Source organism: Schistocerca cancellata, chromosome 7 (genome assembly GCF_023864275.1).
Source record: "Schistocerca cancellata isolate TAMUIC-IGC-003103 chromosome 7, iqSchCanc2.1, whole genome shotgun sequence".
Classification (NCBI taxonomy): domain Eukaryota; kingdom Metazoa; phylum Arthropoda; class Insecta; order Orthoptera; family Acrididae; genus Schistocerca; species Schistocerca cancellata.
In genome coordinates this window covers 312,839,732-312,864,516 of record NC_064632.1, presented here as the reverse complement: position 1 = coordinate 312,864,516, position 24,785 = coordinate 312,839,732, and the positions used below count along the sequence as shown (strand labels likewise).

At 45.4% G+C, this 24,785-nt stretch overlaps 1 protein-coding gene across 1 annotated transcript in view; it reads left to right on the top strand.

Annotated features, from left to right (window-relative positions):
* Nucleotides 1–24,785, top strand: part of LOC126092010 (ATP-binding cassette sub-family G member 4-like) — a 486,217-nt gene that overhangs the window by 89,816 nt on the left and 371,616 nt on the right. Inside the window, exon 2 of the mRNA XM_049907390.1 lies at nt 7,202–7,367. Coding sequence (XP_049763347.1) covers nt 7,222–7,367 — 146 coding nt within the window. The 5' untranslated portion in view covers nt 7,202–7,221. The remainder of the gene's footprint in view (nt 1–7,201; nt 7,368–24,785) is intronic.

The following is a 24,785-nucleotide window of genomic DNA, read 5'->3' as shown; positions in this document are numbered from 1 at the left end:
TGCAATGCACGTGAAGCACTGCTGCCCTTTCAGAACATACAACCGCTCGGAGGTGACACGATTGCATTATTCTCAGACCCTCTGCGCCGCTAAAGATGTGTCAGACAGGCAGTCCTTGGCAGCCTACGAGGTTCTGCATTAGGACTGCTTTTATCCTGGTGGCTCTGTTCTACCTTTACTGCCTCCACGGGGCTGTTTCTGCGCCAGATTATGGCCGTATAACGTAACGTTTCTTCCTCGGCTGTAAACGCTTGTCGCGGTCTGGAATTTATGTCCAAGATGTGCAAATACTACTTCAGGTAATAGTGAGCAAGTTCCCCTCTTAGCAGCGAAGTGTTACGTTAAGGGTAGCAATGCATAAAAGCATACGAAGGTATGAGTGCCATGTCTGACCTGTAATCGCGAATACACATAATTAACTCTGATTCTGTCTAAATGAAATACTTTGCCTCTTTTCCAGTGAGGCAAGGCTGGTGCTTTGATGGCGCCTACAAAATGATCCACGTCGGTTCCCGAATGCGTCATTCCTCGTATTAACTATAGCTGCATTTCACGCGTTCTCTTGTCATTGCTATGGAGACATTGGCCTCATTGGGTACAGAATATGGCACACATTATCTACGCGATCATTAATTGCTTGTCTTTCCTAAATTGAAAATCATATATCTTGATGCAAATTTGAATCTCTTACTGAACTCATAGTTAGTAATGTACTACTTGTTTCGTGATGGTTTCAAATAATTTTCTCAAATACCTAAGTGATTTTCAGCCATATCTCAGATTTAGATACATCTGACATATTAACATTCGTTTTCTTTAACTTCGTCCGTCATAGATTCGGAATGTTCAGATTCATTACAAGAAGCCTAATTCAGTGAATAATTCTTCAGCACAGTTACACAGTGCAGTGGTTGAATTCTCTCTAAAAACTTACTGTGAAAGTGCTTCGTAGAATCTCGTATGTCTTTTATCATTACTTTATGCTCCTTGTCTATATTTCGAACCACTTCACGGATTGTTGATGCTTTTTATTTAGTTGCCTTTTTTAGCACTGTTGACGAAATAACCCATGGCAATATTGTGAAAGATGTCTTTGGGAGCAGTATTCATGTTATCTATGATATTTTTGTTTATATTTATATCTCCGAAAAATACTGTTTAATTTTTGGGAGTTCAGATTTTGTCCAGTTAATTTATTTACCTTCATTGGCTCTGAGGCTCTGAGCACTATGCGACTTAACTTCTGAGGTCATCAGTCGCTTAGAACTTAGAACTAATTAAACCTAACTAACCTAAGGACATCACACACATCCATGCCCGAGGCAGGATTCGAACCTGCGACCGTAGCTGTCCCGCGGTTCCGGACTGAGCGCCTAGAACCGCTAGACCACCGCGGCCGGCTTTACCTTCATTGGCACTTGATGACCAGCACATGCACAGAAAGAAAAAAAGACTAGAAATGCAAATTTCTGTCAGTTCAGGACTTGATATTCGAAGTGTTTACCACACTCACTGAGGCAAGGTCATATCTGACTTCAACTTAGGTGAGTGGAAGGCTATCTGCCATTTAATGAATACAATAGATTGTTCTTTCGTAGGAGAATAGTACTACAGATTGTATTTATTTTTCTCTGCACTTATGTTACGCGATATATGGAACTGTGATGTTTTAACACTAGTGCTCACCTTTAAATTCTTCTATTCGATGTAGATATTATCTTTATAGGATCTCATATGTTTCTGGGTTCATTGTACCGTGCCACACTGATGCAAAGAACAAATAAAAAGACACTCTGTGACACAATGACTCGCCACATGTCGGGACATGTAGTTGCGTGACCACGGAGAGCTCACAACCAAAATGGTTCAAATGGCTCCGAGCACTATGGGACTTAACTTCTGAGGTCATCAGTCCCCTAGAACTTAGAACTACTTAAACCTAGGTAACCTAAGGACATCACACACATCCATGCCCAAGGCAGGATTCGAACCTGCGACCATAGCGATCGCGCCGTTCCAAACTGTAGCGCCTAGAACTGCTAGGCCACTCCGGCCGGCTCACAACCAAAATGAGGGACACCAAGTGACTGATAATTCATCAGTATAATTACGTATTTTTTACTCTTTCCTTGTGACCAATCCAAGGGTGAATCCGTTAATTTTATTTGGAGCTTTCTTACATTTCAGGGGCAAATTACGCTCATAATAGAAATTCCAAGAGAAAGGAGAGCCGCGCGAGGCAGCCGCGTGGTCTCAGGCGCTTTGCACGGTTCACGCGGCTCTCCCCGTCGGAGGTTCGAGTCCTCCCTCGGGCATGGGCGTGTGTGTGTGTTGTCCTTAGCATAAGTTAGTTTAATTTAGATTAAATAGCGTGTAAGCCTAGTAGTTTGGTCCCATAGGGACTTACCACAAATTTACTAGAAAGGAGACCATAATAAACAGATTCCTGAAGTACTGCGGAACTGGAAACCGGAATCGGATTTCGGTTGCGATTACTTTGAGAAAAGCTGATAACCTGCTTAAAATGGTGGCAAGCGATAAAAATACGCAAAATGCCGTTTGGTTTTCTTCATAGAGGCGTTGGGACATAGAGACGGCTGCTATTCGACGGTTGGAACTGAGGCAGAACAGGAAGTAAGAGATGTGGTCAGTTACCATTGTCAAAGCAGGCAGTTCTTAGATTCTGGTACTCCCCGTAGTTGGCAACGGCTCTATTTTTTGGAGTCAGCTCACTAGAGAGCAGTTGCCTCTGATACAGAAAATTCAGCCACCTCACCCTATCTCGGTTTGCCTCCCTGTCGACCGACACAAATTCCGCCAGGCGACACTAACGTAAATGAGCATTGTTCTTGGCACTTGCCGCCTTGCAGCTAGTCACAGTTTGTCTGTCCATCACTTTGAGCAGAACGTCATAATGTCGCTCCTGTACAGACGTCACCGTTTCTACTTGGCGTGTGCGAGTACATCACGCCTTAGCCGAACACCGGCAGACCCAGCCATGTGACGGCAATCACCGCAACCACGGATTTATTCATGCAATCTCTTCCATACATAGTAGTAGTGCTGGTTTGGCTTAAACAACTATGTACCTTTTTCGTGTGTTAATACTACTAAGCTACAGTTAATGTCTCCAGCAATGTACCTTACTTTTCTCTGCATTGATACATCGTCAGTGAAGGCTGCTCGTGGTTGATGAACTGAACAAGTGGGTGCACCCGTACGAGGCTATAAATATCAAACATAGTTCAGTTGTGATTTCTCGTGAGCTCTCCCAGCACGAACACAAATTCCACGAATTCTACAGGACTAATGCACACAGTTTCCACTTTTTTGCTATCAGAATATCTCTCGTTGTTTATCGCTAATCACTAACCTCTTTTTTAAAGTCGAGTTGTGAGCCCTATACACCTCGCACATCCTCCTAGTTAATCAGAGAGCCTGTGAAAATAGGTACAAAGATTTCACTTCGCTCACGAGCGACTGATTTAAGCAGGAAGTTAAAATATTTCCAGCTGTGTGTAAAGTCAGGCAGTCGTGAGATCGCCCACAATGAGGCTGCTTATCTGGGCGTCGCGCAAGAGACTGATGCCGCCTGCTACAGCCTGCTGTCTGGAGTGCGGAACTGCTTTTTATTTCTGTTTTCCGTATGCTGCCGAACGTGGTTATGAAAAGACACTGGTACTCATCAGTTGATGATACTGGCAGGATGATAAGTCCATGCTCCTGTATTTCAGGAAACATTGCGACAGGCGTAAAAGAGACATGAAAGCTAAATCCTTTTACTTCTGAACGAGCAGATGGATGATGCTGAGAAGGATTCGTCAGAATTTTCCTTAGCACCATAGTCTTCACCCATTTCTTAACATTGTGTATCCCTATGCAGAGTTCATCTCCCTGGGCTGCACCATCGATGATGACTGGTCTTTCTTCAAAATCAGCAACGTTTCTTCTGAGTACTCCTCAAGCTGAATCATTTACTACTTTGCGAAACTGAACAGTTGTAAAAACACTATCCCAGCTTTATTAATTTGTAGCTATTATGTACGTAACTGAATAAAGTACCACACTAGGTGATTTTACAGAAAGTTAACTTTCATAGCGACATTTTTAATGTTATTCAGACACTAGCACCAACTTACCTTACTCTAATAAGCAACTTCTCAGCTGGACAACTAATAAGTCGAAAACCTGCAGCTACTTTGTCAAAGTAGCTGGTAATAATTGCTCCAGAAAGTGGTCACTGTCTGGACTCATCCTGTAGAATTCTTAGCATGTGTTTTCATGTTGGGAGAGATCACGAGAAAGGGAGGGATCACGAGAAACCACAGCTGAACTATGTTCGATATTTATAGCATTGCATGGGTGCAATCAGTACTTCCTTTTTTTGTTCAGTTTCTTGAGCGTTTTTTTGCATTTTGTTCGTTGTTGATAGTTGTGTTTCGTCGTTGCGGACGTCACATGATATCCGTTCAAGTTAATTTGTTGATCCTTCCAGTCAGTTTTTTTTTTATTACAGAGATCAACCAACACTCTGACCGAACACGCTGAGCTAATGTGCCGGCTTCCAGCTGAGCCACCGAGGGCACAGAGGATAGTGCGACTGCAGGGGCTATCTCGTGTACGCCTCCCGCGAAAGCAACATTCTCACCTTGTATGTCCACACACTACATTCGTAGTGTCCCACCCAACACACTCATTACGCGTGGAAGACATTCTTACCAAGTCCCGTAAGAGTTCGCGAAATAATTGTGCATCCGCACAGAAGAAGAAGATCATGGCCGGTATTGCCAGAACAATATACTTGTATGGACATGGTGTCTGTTCTTTCGGAGATGTCCGAAAGAACAGACACCATATCCATATAAGTATAAAAGGATACCGGGTTTGTTACCGTGCAGAAGGCGGGTTGTCAAACACTGATATTGTTCCCATATAAAGCGAGAGCAGTGCAAGAATTGAAAAATGCGGATCACAGAAAGCGAATCCAGTACTGGAAACGTTTTACATCTTTTATTGAGAGCAATACCACTGATATTCTTGATATCAGATGAGGGCTGGTTCCATCTCTCTGGTCATGTAAACAGACGATTGTGGTCAACGGAGAATCCTGGTGCTGTGCTTGTAACCATCGATGATGACTGGTCTTTCTTCAAAATCAGCAACGTTTCTTCTGAGTACTCCTCAAGCTGAATCATTTACTACTTTGCGAAACTGAACAGTTGTAAAAACACTATCCCAGCTTTATTAATTTGTAACTATTATGTACGTAACTGAATAAAGTACCACACTAGGTGATCTTACTGAAAGTTAACTTTCATAGCGACATTTTTAATGTTATTCAAACACTAGCACCAACTTACCTTACTCTAATAAGCATCTTCTCAGCTGGACAACTAATAAGTCGAAAACCTGCAGCTACTTTGTCAAAGTAGCTGGTAATAATTGCTCCAGAAAGTGGTCACTGTCTGGACTCATCCTGTAGAATTCTTAGCATGTGTTTTCATGTTGGGAGAGATCACGAGAAAGGGAGGGATCACGAGAAACCACAGCTGAACTATGTTCGATATTTATAGCATTGCATGGGTGCAATCAGTACTTCCTTTTTTTGTTCAGTTTCTTGAGCTTTGCCCGCATCTCGTGGTCGTGCGGTAGCGTTCTCGCTTCCCACGCCCGGGTTCCCGGGTTCGATTCCCGGCGGGGTCAGGGATTTTCTCTGCCTCGTGATGGCTGAGTGTTGTGTGCTGTCCTTAGGTTAGTTAGGTTTAAGTAGTTCTAAGTTCTAGGGGACTGATGACCATAGATGTTAAGTCCCATAGTGCTCAGAGCCATTTGAACCATTTTTTTTCTTGAGCTTTAAATAACGGTGAGCGACAATAAAGTTCTCTTCAGAGGAGCTTACGATTACAGATGAAAATGAAATAGAAACGCCATTCGTGATATCTTGTTGCTTGTCATATGGTGAGTCGCATTGTGTACCGTGCTGCATATCGTATTACCCCAGTGAGAACAAGAGTTGCGTTGCGGGATCTTCATTACAACATATTGTATCGCATTGTCTCAGTGCGAACTGCGCCTTACTTTTAAATCCCCCACCGAGCATGCCAAGCTCTTGGCTGGTGTGTGGTTGAAACAGTGGAAGGCTGACACGCTTGAATGACATGCACAGTGTGCACATGCATGTTCCAGGCTCACCTCTTCTTAAGCAGGCAGGTTGTGAGTGAATGAGTAATCTGCCATGTGCTGTGTTGCACATGGTGTGAGACAGCACAATATGGACAACCTATGTAGCATGTATGTCAGTGTGCCAGGGAGCCGGCCGAAGTGGCCGTGCGGTTAAAGGCGCTGCAGTCTGGAACCGCAAGACCGCTACGGTCGCAGGTTCGAATCCTGCCTCGGGCATGGATGTTTGTGATGTTCTTAGGTTAGTTAGGTTTAACTAGTTCTAAGTTCTAGGGGACTAATGACCTCAGCAGTTGAGTCCCATAGTGCTCAGAGCCATTTGAACCATTTTTTTGTGCCAGGGATAGCTGTTGTTAAGTAGGCAGCCTGTGACTGATGTGCAGCCCGTTTCCAAATGGCGTGAGGCGGCACAGCTTGGACCTGTTCAGCGTATAGTTTTTTATCTGCATGTGGCAGGCGTAGCTGTTGTTGAGCAGGTGGGCTGTGAATAAGTGAGCCAAGTGCGGTGTGCTATGTTCCAAATGGTGTGAGGCAGCACAGCTTGGAGCTGTTCGGCATGTAGTTTTTTATCTGCATTTGGCAGGCATAACTGTTGTTGAGCAGGTGGGCTGCAAATGAGTGAGCCAAGTGCGGTGTGCTATGTTCCAGATGGTGTGAGGCGACACAGCTTGGACCTGTTCGGCGTGTAGTTTTTTATCTGCATGTGGCAGGCGTAACTGTTGTTGAGCAGGTGGGCTGTCAATGAGTGAGCCATGTGAAATGTGCTATGTTCCAGATGGTGTGAGGCAGCACAGCTTGGACCTGTAGTTTTTTATCTGCATGTGGCAGGCGTAACTGTTGTTGAGCAGGTGGGCTGTCAATGAGTGAGCCATGTGAAGTGTGCTGTGTTCCAGATGGTGTGAGGCAGCACAGCTTGGAGCTGTTTGGCATATAGCTTTTTATCTGCGTGTGGCACGTGTAACTGTTGTTGAGCAGGTGGGCTGTGAATGAGTGAGTCATAAGCGGTATGGCCGTGTTCCAGATGGTGTGAGGCGGCACAGCATGGACGACCTGCGCAGCGTGCACGTGCACGTTCCGGGCTCTGGGGGGCTGCCGTGCGTGCACCAGGCCGCCGCGCCGCTCACGCCCGGCGCCCACTACGTGCGGTCGCCGCCAGAGAGCCTCAACAATGGCGCCGCCTTGTTCAGGTGAGTAACACGTGCCCAGCAGCCCGCTGCAGACACCAAACATCCTGCGCCTGAGGATGAAACGGTTGTTCCTAACTTAGTATTTGGCAATGTTGCTGTCAACAGTCCTTGTCTGAGAGTATAAAAATCCTAATAAATGAGAATCGTTCAACAAATAATTCACCAGACAGCCGTTATAGAAGTTGAACCCAAGAGAACCTTACATTTCCAAAAAGTATTCAAGCGAAACAGTACAAGTTGTTCGCCTTAAACCATATCCTGTTAATAGAGTATCTCTGGAAGTTCCGCTTTTTCCCAGGTTACAGAACTCTTGTAACAAGGAGAATTTCGAGACAATATCCATACTCTTCCCAAAACCTGGGTGTAATATCAGTAGTAATAGTCTCTACTGCAGCTGCGATTCGCTGGCATAGCTGTGGCAAGTACTGTGTCTTCGTCTGTCATATAACACCATAAATATTGCAGAGTGTTTAAGTTTGGTGATCATGGCAGCCATCAGCACCACACCTGCATGGCCGACCATCGTCCGGGCACACGTGTGTTTACATATTTCTATACAGCTAAGTGGAAGTGAAGAGTTGAACCATCTTGTTGCAACATGAAGTTGTTGGAGCCTTCTTGCAATTGAGGCAGAAACCATAAAGAAAACGTGTCGTGGTAGCAAAATGTCTGCAACCGCTTTCTGCGTGAAAAAGAAGAGGCTGTTGGTCTTATCCTTCGGCATTGCGTAAAACACACTGATCTTTTGCGAATGTCTAAGTTCGATTGTGAAACGGGAATTTCTGTTCCCCAAAAACTAACATGGAGCCAGTTAACTTCAGTATTAGTGTGAAACGTTGCTTCATCAGTAAAACTCCTTGATGTGTCATTGTCAGTCCCCATTCCTGCCAATATCTTGGTGCAGGGGTCAGAGAGCTGAATATAACCTCCTGGACCGAGTGCAGTCTGTACAGCTTCACAGCAAATTTTCGACCGGTTATATGTGAGATATGAGACTCATCACTTGCTTGACATGTTGATTTCTGAGGACTTCACTGGGACGCTGTTCGATTGTGATCAACATTTGGTTTACAAATACAGTTCATGTCTTCAGACTGTTTGTACGAGACGAAAAAGGGTACCCTGCTGGATGCCTTCTGCTGAAAATGCGTGAGAAATTCGCGTTGAACAGCAGATCGTAATTCCCTTTTTTTGAAACTGAAGAACGACACCATATCTTATGTTGAGGCGCAGTTGCCATTTTTTACACTCACACTTACTGGTGGCGGCAGCTTGAAACATAATAATTGTGCCCATACGTAAAAAACCGGCTTCCAGAGATACTCTATTCACAGGTTAAGGTTTCGAAGCGAGTAAGTTGCACTGTTTCGTTTCTATGAAGTTTTGAAGGTGTAAAGTCACTTGCCCTCAATCTGTATACGACGAAAAGACCTTTCAGGTTCTTTGAATATGCCGTTTCTTCTGCATATGCCTGAAATTTCCAACAATTCAGGCAGGTGGTAGGGCCGTAATGAACCATCAAAATAGCGTCTACGCAAATCACTCATTACGAGCAATGTGTTAACTGAATTGTTGATTGCGGAAAAAGAAACCGCGTGAATATTCATAACCGTTTGTGTGCCGCGTATACTAAGAATAATTTTGACGGAAGTACGATTGGGCGGAGGGTAAAGAGGGTAAAATCGTCAGTATGTGCAGAAACTGAGTTCCATGGTCGGTAACGTTCTGGCCGTTGTGTAACAGACACTGCTCACGACATGACTACGAGCAAATAACAATACCTTGTACCAACAGGTAATACACGCAATTTCACAACGCTGTCGTAAGCCTATATGACGTGATGGAGCCTATGTAGAAGAACAGTACGTGTAAAGGAAATGTACAAAATTCTAACTCTTAAGGATAAATACAGTTGGGAATGACCCTTGTATTTTCCACTGGCAAGCAAAAACATTATTACCAATATCCATTGTAGTGAATGCTTCTTAGTGGAGTTACGGGCACGTGAGATTGTAAGGAATGTATGTATATAAGCGGAGCAGAAACGAAAGTAGAAACACTGTAGGGTCAATTCTGACCGCAAGGGCAAACCACCTAGGGAACGGCGAAGCTTGTCAGCTGTTGGCATGCTACAGTCCTGAACGTCTATGGAAAGTAGTTGAAGGGTAAAATGTTGGACAGGCACGCATCATTAAAAAAAAAACACAGAGATCACAGGCTCGTCCATTTTGGAAATCAGGATAAGCAGTGACCTACGGCAGACCTGGTGTAGACACAAGTGTTGCGAAGCCCACCGTTCAGTGCGCATTGTTGAAGTCGAGACACAACATCAGACGACGACTACCAGTTCTCATGTTAACCGAAAAACATTGTCAATTACGATTGCAGTGGGCACGGCATCATCGGGAATCGACTGTGTATAAATGGAAACTTATATATGCAGATTGAAGCGACGAATGATAATTTGTAAAAAAAAATGGTTCAAATGGCTCTGAGCACTATGGGACTCAACATCTTAGGTCATAAGTCCCCTAGAACTTAGAACTACTTAAACCTAACTAACCTAAGGACATCACACACACCCATGCCCGAGGCAGGATTCGAACATGCGACCGTAGCAGTCCCGAGGTTCCGGACTGCAGCGCCAGAACCGCTAGACCACCGCGGCCGGCAGATAATTTGTACCAAGGCTGGGATTCGAACTCAGGTGCTCACTAGGGACATAGACTAACCACTAAGCCACACTGGCACAGGGGCTTTGACAACTGCATGGACTACACTAGCACGCCTCCCTCAATCCAAACTGTCAGTCACATCTCAGCCCACTTGATATTCCACCTAAACCCGAAGAGCATTGCAGAGGCTCACCAGCTGCATTAGAATGGCAACTCAGAATCGAACGAAATGAGTCATCCTGCTTGAACCTCAGGCGTAGGTGATTTAATCAAATGAAACTATGTGGTTCCAGAGACATTTTGAAGTGTCTAACATCTGTGATGTATATATACAAACTGAAGTGACGAATGAAACTTTGTATCAAGGCTGGGATTCGAGCCTGTCACTAGGCAGACAGACTAAACACTACACCACCCATGCCTGGGTGTCAGGCAGGATATCCTGTTTCGTTCGACACTGAGTTGGTATTCCAGTACAGTTACAGAGCCCTTGCAATGCTGTTCGAGTTTAGGTAGAATACTAAGTGGGATGCGACATAGATGGTAATTTGGATTGAGGAGAAATGCGTGCTAGTGTAATCTGTGCAGTTGTGCTGGACGACTGCGCGAGTGTGGCATAATGCTCAGAGAATGTGCCTAGTGAGCACGAGAACTGGGTTCGAATCTTTCGTTGCTTCAGACTGCACGTGCACATTATAGATGTTTGAGACTTGGAAAGGTCTCTGGAACCACACAGTTTCGCTTGAAACGGAAACGCGTCGCCCCGTCGGATGCATCATGTTTCTCATTACATGAGGTATATGGCCTCATCGAGGCTGCTCGAATCTTACACCGCCCGCGGATGCAGGCCGATGGGTCAGTATTGTGCTATGCGGGTCATTCAACTTGCCTCCCAAGGGGCGTGTGGTAGTAGGACACCATGGCAGCTGTAGACTACGTGAAAATGATTGCGGACGTCAAGCGTTCCTTCCTGTTTGACGTCTCTCCTTGAGGCAATGGAATCTTCCAGCAGGATAACCAATCGTGCCACAAGGGCATAGTCGTGGCACAGTGGTCTGAGCAATATGATTTTCCAATCTCGTTGATTCCTTAGCCACCAGGAGACGTGGGTTCGAATGCTAGGGAAAACGTAGTGATTTATGTGACGTCCAAGAGGGCAAGATCCTTGGCTTTAGGGCCAAATGTGGAAGCAGTTCCGGAACGGCTAAGTCTGTAAACTGTTCGTGTGTCTGTTGTGGTTAAAGTATACCGTTCATGACAAAATAGCGCTATCAAAAACTAGCTCCGATGTAACTGTGCTGCATCCGTCCCTGGTAGCTGAGTGGTCAGCGCGACGGAATGACATACCTCACGGCCCGGGTTCGATTCCCGGTTGGGTCGGAGATTGTCTCTGCTCAGGGACTGAGTGTTGTGTTGTCCTTATCATCATCATTTCATCCCCATCCCCCACCGAAGTGGCGTCAGCTTGAAAGACTTGCACCAGGCGAACGGTCTACAAGGCGGGAGGCTGTAGCCACACAGCATCTTCATTTACTGTGCTGCACCACAGGGCATACATGACAAGGATGAACGACGGCTGCGGTGATGTATACCGGTGAATAGACCTGCAAGTGTTACGCAACTGAGCACTCAGACCAACCAAGGGTTTAACGACAGTGCCTTCTCAACGACCGTTTAGCGGAGGTCGCTGCGTATGGGCCTTTGCAGCAAGCGCCTGGTTCATGCAGCATGCTGACTGCTGTTCGTCAGCGAAGAAAGGGAATTTGCGCGCCGCTACAGCAACTGGACATCCACTGACTGGTGACAGGTGGCTATTTCAGGTGTACAGCGTATACGAGGTGAAACATCTGAAAGCAAGCGCCCTGAGACAACAACTGTCGGAAGAGTCCAGGCCGTAAGACGGAGCGTTATAGTAGGGGAAAGTTTTCATGACATTCTCTGGGCGATCTCGTCATTCTGGAACGCACACTGGATCAACACAAATATGCATCTATGCTTGGTGATCACGTCCATTCCTGTATGCAGCAAAGACAGATGGCACCACATAACGTCACCGATGCCGCCAGGGTCAATAGCTCCGCTAGCTGCCCGGGTCGACTTACGCGCGCGCGCCACATTGGGTGTATCTGTTTGGCTGCTGATGATGTCATCATGCCTATATAAGCGACAAACTGTAGCACCTCCGACAGTCAGTGAAGTCCTGACGACGATGGCGGAGATGGTCATCGAAAGTTCGAGGATTTTATTCGAATTGACGCGGCTTGAAAACCGAGAACGTTTTATTCATGTATGCCGTCGCGAAAGACTCCGAGGACACACAACTTCTTTTTCCTCGGCATGATAGCATCTACCCGCAGAGCAATGGAACGTGTCACACAGTGTACGTGCATGGTTCGAGCAGCTGCAGGCTGAGTTTACCGTACTCATCTGGCCATGAAACTCAACGAATTTAAACACAGTCGAGACTGTGTAGGACAATCTCGATCAGACGGTTCGCGCCATGGATTGTCAGTCGAGAAACCTCGTGCAGCTAGTCACGGTAGTTGAGTCGGCACGGTTCCACATTCCTGTCGGTACCTTCCAGAACGTCATTAACTCTCTTCCTGCACGTCTCGCAGTGGTCCACGGTACAAAGTGTGGTTATTATAGTTTTTTTACAGTTGGGCACGTTACTGTGGCTGGACAATGTATAATCCTGTGGAGAAGAAGCGATTACTACGAAAAATCCGGCAATGTGCAATGGTGCTGCCCCACTCTGTAAAGATTGACTGTAAAGACTTCTCGGATTTCATTTCAGCACGTACAAAAATTAATTGATCTTCTTGCTCTCAGCTAAATGTGTGTGGCTTCCCCCTTTGTCCCTAATTCTGCAACACTTTGCGGCTAAAACATCTGCTATGGCTTCCATTCGCTGCCATGATCAGGGAGATAAGAAGATCTTATGTTAAGCTGTTATGTATATGGAGACAGTGCAGTTCCGATAGCAAGACTGTCACTATCGGTACTATTCCGACGTGCTGGCTGTCTAATGACGTAATTCTATTGAGAATAATGTACCGATCCTTAATTTAATACTCGCCTCTTGTGTTGCCTATTCAGTGGCGGAACACATATAAATAGCCTACAAACAAAGGAGCCAGGCACTAGTCCGTACTGTAAGTGGCCCTCAGACAGGAGACGTCAGAGCATGCAGAGCCCACAAAACCGACGACAATGCACCGCAGGCCGGGTCTTTCTTTTCACGTTCGCCGTTAAAGGCACCGGCCGGCCGACCCAAGGCCGGCGGGTGCAGGCGCACGCGGCGCGGCCGGAGGATTCGCGCAGCGGCCGCTGTCGGAGGCAACCGGTTCGCGGCGCACCACTGCTTGGCAGGCGTCCCGCGGTGCTCGCGCTCTTGGCATTAACCACTGTGCCGCGGATGCCGCAGTCGGCGCTCTATAAAAGCATTAAAATTACCCACGCTCGCAACTGCACTGCTGCTACCATTCTCAAAATACTCTCTTAGACAAAGAAAAAGTCGCACGACCAAGGAATTAGCGGAATGGGACGGAAATCCGTGATGTATTAGGTTGGTACATAAGTTTAAAAAACGCAACAGATACACATAACAGACGTTCATCATCACTAATACACTACTGTCCATTAAAATTGCTACACCACGAAGATGACGTGCTACAGACGCGAAATTTAACCGACAGGAAGAAGGTGCTGTGATATGCAAATGATTAGCTTTTCAGAGCATTCACACAAGGTTGGCGCCGGTGGTGACACCTACAGCGTGCTGACATGAGGAAAGTTTCCAACCGATTTCTCATACAGAAACAGCAGTTGACCGGCGTTGCCTGGTCAAACGTTGTTGTGATGCCTCGTGTAAGGAGGAGAAATGCGTACCATCACGTTTCCGACTTTTATAAAGGTCGGATTGTAGCCTATCGCGATTGCGGTTTATCGTATCGCGACATTGCTGCTCGCGTTGGTAGAGATCCAATGACTGCTAGCAGAATATGGAATCGGTGGGTTCAGGAGGGTAATACGGAACGCCGTGCTGGATCCCAACGGCCTCGCATCACTAGCAGTCGAGATGACAGGCATCTTATCCGCATGGCTGTAACGGATCGTGCAGCTACGTCTCGATCCCTGAGTCAACAGATGTGGACGTTTGCAAGACAACAACGATCTGCACGAACACTTCGATGCCGTTTGCAACACCATGGACTATCAGCTCGTAGACCATGGCTGCGGTTACCCTTGACGCTGCATTACAGACAGGAGCGCCTGCGATGGTGTACTCAACGACGATCCTGGCTGCACGAATGGCAAACCGTCATTTTTTCGGATGAATCCAGGTTCTGTTTACAGCATCATGATGGTGGCATCTGTGTTTGGCGACATCGCGGTGAACGCACATTGGATAGCGTGTATTCGTCATCGCCATACTGGCGTATCACCTGGCGTGATGGTACGGGGTGCCATTGGTTACACGTCTCGGTCACCTCTTGTTCGCATTGATGGTACTTTGAACAGTGGACGTTACATTTCAGATGTGTTACGACCCGTGGCTCTACCCTTCATTCGATCCCTGCGAAACCCTACATTTCAGCAGGATAATGCATGACCTCATGTTGCAGGTCCTGTACGGGCCTTCCTGGATACAGAAAATGTTCGACTGCTGCCCTGGCCAGCACATTCTCTAGATCTCTCACTAATTGAAAACGTCTGGTCGATGATGGCCGAGCAAGTGGCTCGTTACAATACGCCAGTTACTACTCTTGATGAACTGTGGTACTGCGTTGAAGCTGCATGGGCAGCTGTACCTGTACACGCCATCCAAGCTCTGTTTGACTCAAAGCCCTTGCGTATCAAGGCCGTTATTACGGAGAGAGGTGGTTGTTCTGGGTACTGATTTCTCAGGATCTATGCACCCAAACTGTGTGAAAATATAATCACATGTCAGTTCTAGTATAATATATTTGTCCAATGAATACCCGTTTATCATTTGCATTTCTTCTTGGTGTAGCAATTTTAATGGCCAGTAGTGTTTATTCTCATTCACTATTTACAACAGTCTGCGAACGCTGGGGTAACTTTTCGATTCCGCGACTGTAGAACTCGTCGAAACACATCCGAAACGTAGTTTCATACAAAAAGGATAGAGAGCGGAAAAGATAAAAACTTGTGGGCGCAAGATTAGATGAATAAGGTGAGTACGGAATGTCTTCCCAACCCAACTCCTATATAGACCTAGTGTTTTTTGTTATTCTAACAGACTGCGAGCAGGCGTTATCGTGGAGTAGCTTCACGTCATGCAATCTTTCTGGTCGTTGTTCTTGGATTTCGTCTGCATGTCGTCAGAGTTTTTCACAATAAATGTCTGCAGTGATGGTTACATCACACCGTCGCTGTTCAACCACGTGCATAACATCTTTTGTGAATGCGCGCTGGTCTTTCTACGGGGAGTTGACACCTTGTTTGCGCCCTAGCCATCCGTTCATTTCGTTGTGTTACCTTATAAACACCATTTCTCGTTACAATTAATGATACAGGATAGGAATGGTCGGTGTTGTTCACGAGCCAACTGAGGACGAACAAGCAGAGATGCACATTTGGCCAACTGCTGATTTTTGTGACTATGGCTTAGAGTACGCGGTACCCATTCACCCTATTTTTGAACCTTCCCCATTGTATTCAAAGTTCGCTCTATGGTATAATGATGACAGTTCACCACATTCGCCAGATCTAGAGTACACTGACGTGGATCATTGTGGATTAATGCGTTTAAACGATCTTCATCAAACCCCGAAGGTCTTCTTGAACGTGGAGTATTGTCAAAATGATCCTCCATAAAACAAGGAAAATCATTTTCTTGGCCTGCTCTGTCCAATAACATTATCCCCATATACGGCACAAATGTTTCTGGATACCTCTGCTGCTGTCGCCCCTGTATTGAGCTCAAACGGAAGAATACGTCGGAGATGTTCCAATTTCCCCACTTGGCACTCTACTTTCTAGCGTCCAAAACCCCACTTACTATCTCCGACTGACACCATGACAATAAGTAAACTCAAATATCAATAGCGAACTATAACTGAAAAATGAAAATCGGAAAATAAATCCGTTGCAACCGGAGTATCAACATGCAAAACAAAAACGCTACAGATTTGTGCACCAACCCAGTAATGTACAAACAAACAAATGATTACAGTTTCAGAAATAATTAGATGATTTGGCATCACAAATTGAGCAAGTCATTAACGCGTTCGTCCACCTCCGGCCAATATGCAAGCATTATTTAGCTTGGGACTGACTGATAGTGTTGTTGGCTGTACTCTTTAGGGAAATCGTGCCAAATTCTGTCCAACCGGCTCATTAGATCGTCAAAATCCAGAGATGGTTGGAGGGCTTTGCCCACAGTGTTCCTAATGTTCTCATTCGGAGAGAAATCCGAGGACCTTGCTGGCCAAGGTAGGGTTTGTCATGCACGAAGACAAGCGGTAAAAACTCTCGCCGTGAGAGGAAGGGCACTAACTTGCTGAAGTGTAAGCTGAGGATGGCATCCAATGTACTTGGTTGTATTTGTCTTTGTATTGATGTACTTATATTGTAACCGAAGATGAAGACGATGCATGTTGCATGGTTAGGAAATTACTGTAGGAGTATGACGAGTGGGGTATCGAGCCAAATGTTGGAAAAAAGGAGCATATGTTCAGAAGAGTTGAAGGGCGTGGTTTAAAAACCGAGATGGGAATTATTAAAATTACGAACTCGGATAAGTGCTTGGGCGTCACATTAACAGTGGACTGAAAGTATCTTCAAAATGCGCAGGTTAAAATAACGAAGCAACAGACCGACGTCAAGACTATAAGCCTAAAGTTGTGTACGTCTTAACGATGACCCTTTACGAAAACGAGAACGACATGTGCTTTTTCGGATCACTACGAACGCATCGCTCCTGTAGCATCCTACAATACGCTGTTGCTAGAAGACGAGTAAGTTCTTTCGTGTACTTTATATACAGTAGAATAGTATTTTTCCTCTGTTGGGGGATTTCAGTTGCACTTCTGTTGTCTTGTTACTTATTTCAAAACCTGTCAGTTTGACGTTCTTAACGACGATTTAAAGGAGGACCTGGCTAATAGCCAGCGCCTTCTACCGTGGCAAGGATGCATGTCCGGACACACATTCATAGAACTTTCTTTCCTCCGCCAGGAATCCGTCCATGTAGTTTGTCGATATTATTAATATCCACCCTGTATAAATTTAAGTGTTAAGAAGTCGTTTCTGAAGGCATTTGTTTCGTGTGCCACTTTTCACGGGTGTGAAACCTCAAAGGGAAACAGTTCAGACTAGAAGAGAGTACTGCAGTGCTGTTTCTGGGACAGTGCGTTTACGATCAACAGACCCATTCAATTAAGAACAAACTCGAAAACTGCGATCGTGGTTCAGCATGAGCTGTAGAATATTTCAGAACAAATGAAAATTTGTGCCGGATCAGGACTCGAAGCAGGATTTCTCGCTTTGTTGCGAAAGGGAAAGTCGGATTCAAGTCCCGGTCCGGCACAAATTTTCATTTGTTCTGAAATATTCTACAGCTGTTGCGGAACTATAACTGCAGTTTGTGAACTAGTTCTCAACGAAGAGAATGGGAGCTTTTGAAATGTGGTCTTACAGATGTATGTTGAAGATTAGACGGGTAGATCGCTTAACTAATGAGGAACTACCGAATCAAACTGGGAAAAAAGGAAATTTGTGGCGTCGACTAAATCTATGGATCAGTTGATAAGACACATTCTGACTCGTGAAGGAATTGTCAGTTTATTATTGGAGGGAAGTATGACTGGTAAAAATTGTAGAGAGAGACCAAGAGATGAATGCAGTAAGCAAATTGAGAAGAATGTAGGTTTTGTAAATTATAGATGGCAGCGATCAGTCGTCCTTTTTAAATTTTATTGTGTAGATCGAAATTTCGGCTAGAAGCTAGCCATTCTCAATGCACTATTATTTTCGCTCAATACATGTAATGTCTGTTGGTCGGGATTCATCCACAGTTCATTGAGCATAAATAATAGTGCATAGAGAATGGCTAGCTTCTACCCGAAATCTAGATCTGCACAGTAAAATTTACAAAGGACGACTGATAGCTGCCGCGTGGGATTAGCCGAGCGGTCTGAGGCGCTGCAGTCATGGACTGTGCGGCTGATCCTGGCGGAGGTTCGAGTCCTCCCTCGGGCATGGGTGTGTGTGTTCGTCTTTAGGATAATTTAGGTTAAGTAGTGTGTAAGCTTAGGGACTGATGACCTTAGCAGTTGAGTCTCATAAGATTTTCACACACACACACATTTGACTGATAGCTAAAATCTCTTATTTACAGGTCAGTATAACAGTCGCTGACTGCAACAGCTTTCTGAATGGAAGGTTACCTGATGAAGAATGTAGATTATTAGGAGAGCCAGAGGTTTGCACAGGATACAGTGGCATGCAGAGCTACGTCGAACCAGCCTTCGGAATGATGACCACAACAACAACAACAACAATAGCAACAATAAAGAGAGAAATCCGTCCCTTTGTCGCGAAGCCGTTGGAGAATCGCGGTGTGAAAGTACTCATCGTTGGAGAATTTACTGTTGCTGCGAATCAGTTTCTCGATTGCCTGGGCCTTGTCGTATTTTGCCGATGTCTCTGATCAGCATCACCTCCTACTATGCAGCCTTTCTAAAATTGTTAACACCACTCCAGTACGGCTGGGGGCGACATTGCATTTGGTCCATTACTGCTAGAATTTCACAGTGCATCTGTGAGCAATTCAGAAGTTTCTCTCAAAAGAATCGTACTGCCCCGCATACTTCAACTTTGGAGTACGTTTCCAGTTGCCGCACCATTTCACTTGCACACCGTTATCCATACCGCAGCATTACTGTCTGCAAGAAACCCGTAACATCTCTTCTGACAATGGTCACTAGTGAGACGACATAGGTAGCTTCCTTTCAGGTCCCGGCGATGTCCCTCGATCCAAGATAAGACCCTTCTACCAAGAAATTGTCAGTCCAGATAGAAACTGCGCTTGATACACCTCGCGACCGTAGTTTGCACACAGTAAGGAAGTGACGAGTGGAGCCGCAGCGGCGGGCTGGAGCGACGTTGCAGCGCCTGCAGCCTGCAACGTGAGAGCAGATCCGCACTCGCGCGACCTCGGTGCGCGCCCGTATCGACCGGCAGGCCGCGCCTTCCCGCTTTTACGTGCCTCTCAAGGCTCGCCGTTGGGCTGCTTTGCGGATATTGCTCATGAAACGTTTCTGTGCACTGCTGCGATACAGCGTAATCGTGTCCGGCGATGAGATAATCTCCCTTCGGAAACTTTCTGTGCGCCCTAACTTTTATCGCCACGGCCAATACTCGTGGAGTGCACGAAATTTATGGCGGGAATGCGGAATGTGCTGTTTTAACATTTAGATTAGTTCAGTTTTTTGCATGTTCGGTGGATCAAATTTGTGATGCCTTGCTGTAATGTGGCTCGCGTCAAGGGGTTTACATATGCAGAGAGTATACACTCTTTGGTATCAATGGAACAAAATAACATCCCGTTTCAGTTCTTGCACGGGGGGAAGGTTATTCTATGTCTTGAAAGTGACCCTGTCTAGCAGCCAAACAATGTCGATGTCTCTGAACGGTTGAACGAAGTACGGCTTCAGTGTTGCCAGCGTACCGTTTTCAAGGTCTCCCCCACAGGTAGAAGTCAAGAAGTGTAAGATCTGGAGACCTTGGTGGGCGATCAACAGCATCTCTTCAACCTATCCATCGTGCAAGTAGATTTTCATCCGAGTAGGCTCTGACATCTCTGTGGTAGTGAGCCGGAGCGCCACCTTGTTTGTATGGAATCTTTCATTTCCAAGCACTTCTCAGATGCAGGTAAAATCGACGTTTGGAGCATTTGAAGATACACCTCACCTGTTACGGTACCTTCAAAGAAGACTGGGCCCACGTCACACATTAACACTCAGTAGATTGACCTTTTGTCCACATGAACGTGAGGATTTTCAGGAGCCCACTACAAGCAGCTGTGGCGGTTAACAGTACTATTCAGTTTGACCTGCGCCTCGCCAGTCCTGATAATCATCACTGCGAAGCGTTCATCCTCACGAAGCATGCCTTCAAACCACTCACAGTAGTCCATCCTTCGATCCGGATCGTCCTCCTCCACAGCGCGTAGCGATCTTGGAATGTACACTTTCCGCTTCAGAATTCGTCGTACGCTTGATCTGCTTACCCTGCATTCACGTCCATCCCGCTTTACAGATTTCTGGTATGATCTCGTAAAATGTTGCAACACAGCAGCACTGGAAGCTGGAGCCGTTGATGTTTTTGGCCCGCCAGATTTATCCCGAATACGATAAATTATTGTACTTGTTGATGGCTGAATTCTGTAAACATTACGTCATTGCCATTGTACCTCCATCATGTTTTCGTACTCCCAATACCACTTCAATACGGCCTTGCGTTGCTCAGACGACGATCTTACGTCATTCACTGCTGCACTGTCATCTGCTAGCAAACGCGGGTCAAGACCTGTTAAGATAACAATGGACTACGCTACCGCGCAAAATTGCAACGATATGTCATTTTGCTACAAAGATATTAACTGTCAAAGAGTGTCAACATTTTTCAGGACCCCTCTGTATACATATTATAACTGGCCTAGCGCCTGCCGCTTCGCTCGCGTAGGTTGTGTAGTCGGTACATATTATTTTTATTTTTCTTTAATCGAATTTGTATGTTGTTACGCCCATAGCTCATGTGTGAATGATACATTGTGCAAGAAGTATATATAGTCTACGCAAACTAAACTGCAGACAGGACATTAAAATTTAAGAAAGCAATTCTTCCTATACAATTTGCCCATTTCTGAAAAATTAATTGAATTTGTATATATTCTTGCGCACGTTGTCATGTACAAATTAACAATCTAGAAACAGTGTACTTGGTCATCTCGTACGATTATTACCATCCTTCGAATTGCATTTAAACGCGGTATCTATTTTATCATCAGTACTGATTAGTTTGCGTAGTAATTGCAACAGAAATACGGCGTGCTGAAAAATTTATGTATTAATAATCCGTTTCTTTTTCTACGCAATTCTGATAAAGCCGTTCTGTAGTGGCGACTTACTTACTTCACATATTGCAGCAACTTCTAAACTTTCCAGTCTAATTAAGGCCATGGAAACATTATTTTTACGAATGTGCCTCTGATCAAAGAGCGATTCCTATAGCTGGAATCAGAGGTTTTTGTGAATACTGCCTTTTGAGTTTTTGTGGTGATATTTCCACAGAAACTTTCATCCCTTAACACATATTTCTTTGCCGCCCGATGTGGCCGAGCGGTTCTAGGCGCTTCAGTCTGGATCCGCGCGACCGCTACGGTCGCAGGTTCTAATCCTGCCTAGGGCTTGGATGTGTGTGATGTCCTTAGGTTAATTAGGTTTAAGTAGTTCTAAGTTATAGGGCACTAATGACCTCAGATGTTAAGTCCCGAACCGCGCGACCGCTACGGTCGCAGGTTCGAATCCTGCCTCGGGCATGCATGTGTGTGATGTCCTTATGTTAGTTAGGTTTAAGTAGTTATAAGTTCTAGGCGACTGCTGACCTCAGTAGTTAAGTCCCATAGTGCTCAGAGCCATTTGAACCATTTTGAACATATTTCTTTATTTCTAACTGGGAAGCTAAATATCAATTTTCATCGATTTAATTTTGTTTCAATGTAATGAAATATTTTCATAAAAATTTCCATCCCCTATTTAACTCTCTTAGGGGTTGAATTTCCAAAAGCACTGAAACATGGACTTTTTTATTTCTGATCAAGAAGCTAAATACAAATTTTCATAGATTTTGCTTCAAAAATACTTTCGTAATTAAATAGTTTCATAAAACAATTAATCCCGTATTTCTACTTCTTAGGGATTGAATTTCCAAAAACAATGAATAGGTTTTTTTTAAAAAATTCTAATTGAGAAGTCAAATACCAATTCTCATGGAAAATGGTTCAAATAGCTCTGAGCACTATGCGACTTAACTTCCAGGAACATCCCCTAGGCTGTGGCTAAGCCATGTCTCCGCAATACCCTTTCTTTCAGGAGTGCTAGTTCCGCAAGGTTCGCAGGAGAGCTTCTGTAAAGTTTGGAAGGTAGGATGCGAGGTCCTGGCAGAAGTAAATCTGTGAGGACGGGGCGTGAGTCGTGCTTGGGTAGCTCAGTTGGTAGAGCACTTGCCCGCGAAAGGCAAAGGTCCCGAGTTCGAGACTCGGTCCGGCACACAGTTTTAATCTGCCAGGAAGTTTCATGTCCGCAGTGGTCAAAGCAATTCTAGCGACGAGGTCTTCTTCTGTTTCCACAACGGTTTCAGACACTAGCTGCTTCAAATGTCCCCGAGGAAAAAGTCTAGTCACGTGACGCCAGGTGACCTGAGAGCGGCCAGGCCACAGAGCCACCTCAGCGGACCCACCGATTCGCGAAAGTGGCTCTCAGATGATACCTCACAGCAGTGCTGAAATGGGCTGTCGACCCATCGTGCTGGACGTACTCGTACGTCCTTCGTCTAACCTTCAGAAGTACATCCTCCAGCAGTAGTAGGAACACATGTTCCACGAAGATGCGACATCTCCGTCCGTTGAGGCGAAATGGAAGAATGTATGGTCAGGTCAACCTATCAACGAGAATGCCGGTCTTCTCATTAACACCGAATTGCTGCCGAATCACATAGACAGACTACGAGATCGAGCACCGCGTCAAATCACAGGTACCCAAACGTGCGAAATGTGGTTATTGAAATAGCCTTCAGGGGTAAACAAGGCCTCGTCGGTGTACAGGACGTCGGCCGGAAATAATGAGTGCAGGGCAGTCCGCTGTAAAACCCACTGTGCGAGCTGCACGCATTGGAGATGATCTTCAGATGCTACTGATACTACACACTGAAGATGGAAAGAATGAAGCTGCTGGACATGTAACACATTCGTCGCATGGCTGTGTCTGACCCCAAGAAAGTGTGCAGCATGCCGTGTACTTGTAGATGGAGTGACCTCAGCCCGTCGCAGAATCTTGTCTTCCATGTCGGGAGTTTGCACTGTTCTATTCCGACTTTTATCATGCATATTTGCACGGAAAGTGCCTGTTTCACTTAGCAGGCGATGCAGAAGTCCGAGTGTTTGGGGTTGTGGAATTGACGGTTGGCAAAGCGCTGTCGATGCTCTCTCGCAGCATTTCGTCCAATTCCATTACCAGATCTACATACCAGATGCATATTAGTCATTTCAGCATCCGCAGCCCGTGGTCTTGCGGTAGCGTTCTCGCTTGCCGCGCACGTGGTCCCGGGTTCGATTACCGGCGGGGTCAGGGATTTTCTCTGCCTCGTGATGACTGGGTGTTGTGTGTTCTTTATCTTCATTTCATCATCATTGACTCGCAACTGAAAAGGACTTGCAATACGGCGGTCGAACTTCCCCGCATGGGGCCTCCCGGCCAACAATGCCATACGATCATTCACAAATCATTTCAGCTTACGTAAACCGCTCCGTGTTCACTGTTGTCACAAGGCGGTGAGGCTTGCGAATGAATCGGTGTGTTTCCAAGCAGACCTCAGAGCGAGCCATCTGCGCACAGAGCAGCTTTGAACGTAAGTACACATTCCTAATCAGCGATACCGACACAACAGCTTACGTGAGCACCAATAACAAAACGTTCCGTTAAGATTACAAATTGACTTCAGAGATCATATCGAAATATATTTGGTTTGATGTTTCCTACCTCTTGCATTAGTTTGAACGAATAGTTTCGGAACACACTGTATACAGAGACGGAAGTCCCACGCCGCGTTTTCCTGCCTGTGTTTTGTAGCTGATCTCAGTAACTGGTGTCCGGATTTTGATACGGTTTTCAGTAATAGATAGGCCGAGTCAAGAGCTATTCAGTCGGGAGGCTGGTTTGGTGCAGCTTAGTCTATCCTACGCGGGTCTCTTCATATTTGCATAATTAGTGCAATCTGTGTCCACTTGTAGCTGCCTACTGTAGTCAAGTCCATGTAACCCTCTCCGATTTTAATCCTCACTCTTCCTTTCGTTCCTATCTACTATGGCAGCAAAATTTACCGGGAAATGATGCTGTTGTTGCTGCTGTAAGTAAAAGGATGGCCGCTGCTGTTCGGAGCGTTAAGGGTGTGGCATACGTGTAGTTTTACACTGCTAACAATGCTTGGTTTCTAATGCGCTGCCATACGTTCTTCAACTCTCACAGTTATCTTGAAAAACTGTATCCGAATGAGCTTCACGTATTCTGTACAGAGATACCAAAAATGGCGTGATAACAATATGTATCTGGCTAACTGTGTTGCCTAGCACTGAAATCTGCATGGACAGACAGAGTGTTGGGAGTTGTTTCATTCCAACTCTTGACTAGCAGTGTGGAATGTCTACGGATGTTACTTCGACACTTCGTAGTTATTCGCATTTTTAGCAACTTCTAGTCCTCAGTACAATGATAGTACAGAGAGCACGTTCTCGAAGACACTCTACTATTACAGATACTTCATGTCTCTACATGAATTTTTATGAAATTATGAAAATAAAATTTCATAACAACCTCACCTGAAACGTCGCAATACCGAGGGGTTGCTACGTACTTTAGACCCATCTTTCGAAAATGTAGTAATGTAGCCAGGTGCGTTATATTTTAAAGCTGTAAAAAAAATATTTGCTGTTTTT